Here is a 7,267-nt window from a genome sequence, read left to right as displayed (position 1 = left end):
ATTTCAATCTTACATGTAATATTAATGTATATGTGAGGATCAAATAACAAAGCAAACAAATATTACACATTCTACGACATTATTGCTAAGTTGTTATCATTGTACTTTTGTTCCATGCCATGACGCATAACCCTAAGTAAAAATATAACACCATGTACAGAAGCTCCTGTATGATAAACTTATCATCGTACATATATTGGTGATGGGTATATGATGCAACTTGAGTCATGTAATATTGTGCTTTAAAGGTATAAGTTGGAAAGGGAGACATTTGTTACGTTGGGCGACTCATTTCTCTATATAAACCTTAGGTGTTATTAAATTGAGCTTGCTTAACACCCATGCATCTATGTGGATCACATGAGTGGCACGAAAGGTGTGCAACATAGCAAAGGGTGTGTACTCCAATAAAAAGACATTGAGTGGAAACAAAGGTGTGCAATATGGCAAAGATTGACTCCTTCACGGGTAATGAAGATATGATTTTTCTGAAACAACAATCCTTTAAAGGCAAATGGAAGGATTTGTTAGTTTTTGTGGAGGGAAATGACAAAATGGGATGGCAATATGTACCCCCATGATGGTTGTTCCCTCCATAGGTGGAGATTGGTTTCAATCAGAACATAATGGGGGATGTCTTACCCGCCACTAAATTGTATCATTATAGGCTTGTATTTGCTTATTGCTTTGGTAATGGAAACTATGGTGTAGTTTAAAAAAAATAAAAAAATATGGCAAAGATTGTTGATCATATCTCCAATAGAACCCACTAACTTAAAAACTAGATGGCAAACAATAAGATATGCAAATCTAAGCAAGGATGAAAGTATGTAAATTTACCTCGTTTATTGGTGACGCTAGAAATACATAAAAACTATAATAAATATGGTCATCATATTATGCATTCCATATAAATGGGAATTCCATGTCTCAAACCCAAACAAGAATTGCACATTTGATCTCCTATTCTTCTCCTCAAATTCTAGATCCTATTTTGTCTATGTCTAGATACATCTCTCTTTTTTCATATATCATGGGTAGATAAAATAATATATGAATCAACATAAAATATGAATGTGATACATACTATCAATATGTTTATTTCATCACTTGTTTCTCTAGCATATAAACTCTTGGGTGAGTTGCCTCTATTATACATAGAAAGAAATGTAAGGTAAACAATCATAATACTTAACCTTTCTATCATGAATTTATCCCCAATGAGCGTGCATGAAGTGGGTACATTTAAATGCCAAGGGTATTCAAGTTTTTGCTATCATTACTTGTCTCTAACATAGGAGCCCCTTTTGGAGAAGAATATGGATGAAATGGCTGCAATGATTTTGGAGGCCCGAGCTAAGGCTAGATAATTGGTCGCTAATATTACTATAGATATGACCACCACAATTGTAAAGGTGATTGAACAAAAGAATGACCATCGTCAATGTGGACAATGAAACGTCGTTTTCAACAATTACCCCTTCGACAATTCCGTGTATGTATCATCATGATTTCATGTACATGTCCATATGAGTTGGTAGCTTTTGTATCTTAGTCATATTGAAAATTAATGAGTGACACATAGCTAATCATCATGATGAACTCAAGTTGTGTTCATGATTGCCTAAGAGAGAGAGGTTACATTTGTTAGCACTATCTTTTTAAAGCGGTGCTATCATTTTCAACTCATGGGTGTGGAAAATGAAATCTCAAACGTTTTTTAGGAGAAAAAGAGATAGTTGATTGCTACTCCAATGATCTCAAAGTAAAAACATGAATGTAATAGTAAACGCGTTGCTACCATTGTACCATCAAGTTTATAAATTTCTTTTTAACAAAAATAACGTTATGTACATACACACATTGAGGAATTAGAAGGCATGACAAGCAAAAAGGATAGTAAAAATACCTTGTGCTCGTGACATGTTTGCCTATTAAATTTCTTGCATGCTTTAACTTAAAGGTTTCTTATGCCCTCATATTCATCGTTTGACTCTTTTATATCTCATATCCAAGCAAAGTTTCAAATACCTAGATAATGGAAGTTCAATCCCTAGAACCTAATCAAAGTTCACAAGAATTGCCCTTGAGATAAATAGTACATATTGTCATCTAAGTGTGGTAAATTAATTGTATGCAAAACAATGCATCACCTTGAGATGTTGAAAGTCATTTCTGGTGATGTGACTCTAAGACCTAAAACGAAGAGGTTAAGAAGAACGAGACCTCCGCCTTCGCTTGGACTGTATACGTACATGAGAAGGGAAAAATACACATCCTTCAAGGCTCTAGAGAAAGAATATTATGCTTAGACAAATGGGTGAAGAAGCAACACTGTTCAAAAACTCTATACCAACAATTGTTCTTGCGCATAACGTGTATATATTGCATGAATGGACACACTTGTGTATGTTGCCCCAATGGACACACTCGAACAACAAACATAAACCAAAATACCTCACGAAACAAGAGAAACAAAAATTGGCACATTGCAAAATAATTGACTATTAGATATTTGTATGAATATTTTACTCTCTCATAAACTTCAAAACCCTAAACCACAATCAATTTGTATCCCTCCTTATAATCCTTGTTATACGTGCCTTTATATTGATCTTCATTCAAATTCTTCAAACATTATGTAAAATGTCTTCCATTATCCTCCAAGATACGTCTAGGAATTAAATGTCAATACAACCTCGTACCCTCCAGCTATATACATATAGGAACTATGAAGGGGAATCTTTTGGTTCAGGTTTGAGTTTCCAAGACCCAAATTGCTCAACTCCAAACACATTGTTGTTTGTGTCTTCATATTCACGTTTCTTGAAATTCTTCAAATATATCCTCAAACTCTTGAATAGGAACATCTCAATGTGATCGGGGAATTAGATTTACTTCTCAAGAATAACTTGCTTAACTCCAATATTTCGATGTCACCAATCAAAACATTGATAAATATTTTAACCCTAGAACGTTGTTGAGGCCGTTATTACCACACCACTACCATAACTTTCTTCATTCCACACATGTGAATCTCATAGGTTAAAGCCTTGATAAATATGTTAATGCTAGAACATTGTCGACATCACTAATACTACCATAATCATCATGAATTATTGAAATCCACCCATGCATATCTCAGTGCTCACCAATTGGAAGTTCAATTTTTTTTAAACAAATGTTAGATCAATGTTCATGTTGGCACGACTACTGTCTTCATTGAGAAGAAGGTTGTACATATATTGCATTGAGACAATGGTGCACATCTTCATTAAATGTAATTATCAAAATCACATTATGTATTGATAAGCTTTGCACTAAGATGGGGCAATGCTCTTTGCCAAGTGGCAAAAGTGCCAACTTGAGTACAAGAGATTAGTGGATCAAATACCTTATATCTTGGTCCTATTATCTATTTTTTTGTTTCTCTTATGAATTGATTCTTTCACACTCGAATCCAATGTGTTGCTTCATCATTTCTATCCTTGTTCACTCTTGTTCCTTTGTTCTGTCCTTCCTAGTTCCAAAATCTCAAATGAAAACTTTCCTCTAGATACATAAATTTAGATTTAGTGATTCCTAGTGCCATGCCCATCCTTGGAACAACTTTGATTGATAGCCTTTCTAGAACCTATTCAAGAATCTATTTATGTGAAATTGGCATTATCAAGCTCTCCGCAGACTTCAATTAGTGCATCAAATAAAAATTTAAGCCCCCAATATGGTGCATGATAAACCTCTTTTTAAGCCTCAAGTCTACATTTGACTGAGACACATGGATAAGTTACCATACACTACCCTAGTGTGTACAATACCTCTAGTGTATACTTCTATTACATGCATGTTGTAGATGCGTCGATGGAACATTCGGGTACATTGGACCATGCTTTGGTAGTAAAGCATACAATTCATGATGCAAATGAAGAGAGACGACCATTGATGGGTGTCAATCTCAATCTTTAATCATTTTAGACTACAATTCAACACTTAGAGATGTATATGGTGACCATGGAGTGAGGATATCCTTGGAATTGTGGCTTGGAATAATGATGGAAGTGGTGTCACACATAATCAGCAATTTGGCAAGATACATAAGAGAGGATTGGCTTAGTGGTTCAATGGAATGGGCACTCAAATTGATAGTTAGCATTTGTGTTGTTTTTACAATGTAAAATTTGTTTATTATTTACTATATGTATATATAGAAAAGTGTGGAAAGTCCACTCTACCTACTAGTGAGGAACCAAAAGAAGAAGAAGAAGATATGTCTAAATCACTGTATTTCGATCGATACTATTATTAAAAGAAAAAGAAAGGGCCTTTCTTTTACTTTCTTTCTTTGGTGTTCATAGGTGTTTTGAGTCTTTTTTTTTCCTGGGTGTGGCGGTTAAGAGAGAGAGAGACGGAGGCAATGGCAGGTTTCGAGCTCACGACCTGTTGCCATTAAGTCTTGACGTGGCTAATATAGTTTGAACTTTGAAAGAAGAAAAAGCAAAAAGCAAAACGAGAGGAAAAGCAAAAGATAAAAAGGAAAATCTGATGGATTAATTAATTAAGAATGATTAATGATCCCAATGATTCAAATTCTGTGATAGTTAAAAGAAGAAGAATGTGATTAATCAGCGAAGCCCCTTAAATTGATTTGATTGTCTGATTGATTGATTAATGAAGCCGTGTAGTTAACTTCTATAAATTTATTTGATTAAAAATTTCGCAGTGCTCCCTCTATTGTGTGCTGTGATTTTTGTTTCCCTTCTGTTTGTTTGTTTGTTTGTTCGGTTCTTGTGCTCCTCTTCCTCTGGAAATGATAAAAATTTTAACATTAATAATTTGATTGATTGGATGAGATGGGATGGGATGGATTACTTGGATCAAATTATAAATTAGGTGGCTGTTAATCGAGATTTAGAATGGGTGTCTGCCGCCGCCGCCGCCGCCGCCGTTACCCGCCGCCCACGCATACGTGTCGGGCTGCAGTTGGTTATTCCCGCCGCCGCCGCCGCCATTGGTGGCCAGAAGATTCGGCGGCACGTTGAAGAGAGGTATGCTGTTGCTATTCACGTTCCCGGCGTTCCCGGAATTAAACGGTGGCACCACCGACTCCATGATCCCTGCGCCGCCTGAGAGCAGCTGCGCGGAGAGCGACGCCAGCTGGCCTATGGATCCTCCTCCGCCTCCGCCTCCTCCGCCGCCAGATAGCGCCGCTTGCGGCTGCGGCTGCGGCTGGTGTGGTGGTGGTGGTGTTTGATGATGATGATGAAGAAGATGATGATGATGGTGAGACATGTGGTCGTCATCGTCCAGCGGGAGGCGATCGTAGCTGGCATTGAGGAAGGAGGCGGCCATGATGATGACGGGGCCAGAGGCCATGAGTGGGCCGACGACGCTCCCCCCGACCACCTGGCCCTGTCCCCCGGCCAAGTAGATGGTGAGTCCCGTGGCCCCCGGCGGCGCCGGCGGCGGCAGGAAGGCGCCCGACAGCGACAGGATGTCGAAGCGTCCGTGCAGGGTCACCGTGGCCCCCGGCGCCGCCGGCTGACGCAGCGTCACGTTGGCCACGGTCCCGTTCCCGCTCAGGATGCACACCCCGCGCTGCCGCCGCCGGGCGAAGGCCGCCAGGCTGTCCGCCACGTCGCACCCGCCCGCCACCTCCAGCACGTGGGCCCGCAGCGCGTTGGCGCTGTCCCGGGTGATGATGATGGGCGGCTTCGGCTTGTTCTTCGACCCCGGCGGCCGCCCACGTGGCCGCCTGGGCCCATCATCCCCCATCGATCCGCCTCCTCCTCCTCCGCCGCCGCCGCCGCCGTCATCGCCGCCGCCGCCCGCGGCCACCAGAGCTTTACTGTTATTTCCATTCCCCTCGCCGCTAGTCCCATCATCATCATCCGAATGCATTCCCCCTCCTCCTCCTCCTCCTCCTCCTCCTCCTCCTCCGCTGCTGCCACGATTCTGCTGCTGCATATTACTGTGATGCCCCCCCCCATGTTGCAGGTGATTGTTATGGTTGTTGGTAGCCATGGTGGGAGTATTGCTGCTGCTTTGGTTGGTATGGTGATTGTGATGATTATGGCTATGGAGGTTGAAGCCGCCATGGTGGAGATGGTGATTGAGGGAGCTAGGTGGGAGAGCAGCAGCCACACTAGGGTTACTGCCAGGAGTGGTATGGTTCATGAGATGGTGATGGTGGTTCATGAGATTGTTGGCATGGCTGTGATTCAAGATGTGATCTCTCATGAACATCCCAGGAGATGATGCTGCTGCAGCAGCAGCAGCTAAATGAGGAGCTAATGTCATGTTGTTGTTGTTGTTGTTGTTGTTGTTACTGTTATTGGATCCTGGTTGTCTATGGTGATTATGCAGGTGATGATGGTGATGGTGATGAGGATGATCTCCTTGCCCTGCCATATAACTATCTGCCTACTTTACCTGCAATTACTTCTCTAACCTAATTTAATCCTCCTCCTCCTCCTCCTCCTCCTGTTCCTGCATATCCTCCATTTCCATCTCCATCTCCATCTCCATCTCCTGCTCCTGCTCCTCCTCCTCCTCCTCATCATCACTCACATGTTTAAATCCCATCACTATATGTATCTACAAATACTATCTACCTATAACAACCATCCACATCATGACCATGCTCATCAGATAGTAGTAAGTTGTTAGTTACACTAGTGTTACACAACCAATACATATGGTGTTACCATTTGAGTTTGTTTTTTGGTTGGTTCCAAAAGCCAATGTATTAATGACTGACGTTGAACCCTAGAATTACATGAGATGATATACTACTACTACTACTTCTACTGTTTCTGCTGCTCTGCATGGGTTGGGTGATGGATGCTGATTCATTCAATCCCTTACTACTTACTTATTATGTCAAGCTTTCCATGCCCCCCCATGGTACTACCAAAGTTGAGGAGGAAGAAAGCATGAGGGAGGGGCAAGAGTTGGGATCAATGTGTGAGAGAAAGAGAGAGAGAAAGCACAAAGAGTGCTACCAAAATTAGGAAGCTTTTTTTTAAAAAAAAAACAAAAAATGGGGAGAAGAAAGAAGAAAGAAGAAGAAAAACATTATAATCCACCTCCTCTCTCATTAGGGTTGAAAAAGGATCACATGAAAAGGAGAAGCAAAAGTGTAAATGCATACATGCATACACATGTAATCATATATGCATGTATTTATATAATAACACTAAAGAAAATGAACTCAAAGTGAAACAAGAACAAAAGAAGGTCTTTGAGAAGGAAGGTTGGAATAAATGTT

At 40.6% G+C, this 7,267-nt stretch overlaps 1 protein-coding gene across 1 annotated transcript; it reads right to left on the bottom strand.

The window, feature by feature from the left end:
* Positions 1–3,227: 3,227 nt before the first annotated feature.
* LOC147850937 (uncharacterized) lies at positions 3,228–6,499 on the bottom strand. Its single transcript, XM_087335810.1, has one exon. The coding sequence runs from the start codon at positions 6,406–6,408 to the stop codon at positions 4,909–4,911; it is 1,500 nt and encodes a 499-aa protein (XP_087191936.1). The 5' UTR covers positions 6,409–6,499; the 3' UTR covers positions 3,228–4,908.
* Between the last annotated feature and the right edge of the window lie 768 nt (positions 6,500–7,267).

Source organism: Azolla caroliniana, unplaced genomic scaffold (assembly GCF_043228905.1).
Source record: "Azolla caroliniana isolate FFs.n. ecotype wild unplaced genomic scaffold, voAzoCaro1.0.p SCAF_20, whole genome shotgun sequence".
Lineage (NCBI taxonomy): Eukaryota > Viridiplantae > Streptophyta > Polypodiopsida > Salviniales > Salviniaceae > Azolla > Azolla caroliniana.
Note: the sequence above shows the minus strand (reverse complement) of the source record. Positions and strands in the feature narration are given on the sequence as shown.

Coding starts and splice junctions, on each gene's coding strand:
- LOC147850937 (XM_087335810.1), bottom strand. CDS start 6,408: ATGGCAGGGCAAGGAGATCATCCTCATCACCATCACCATCATCACCTG.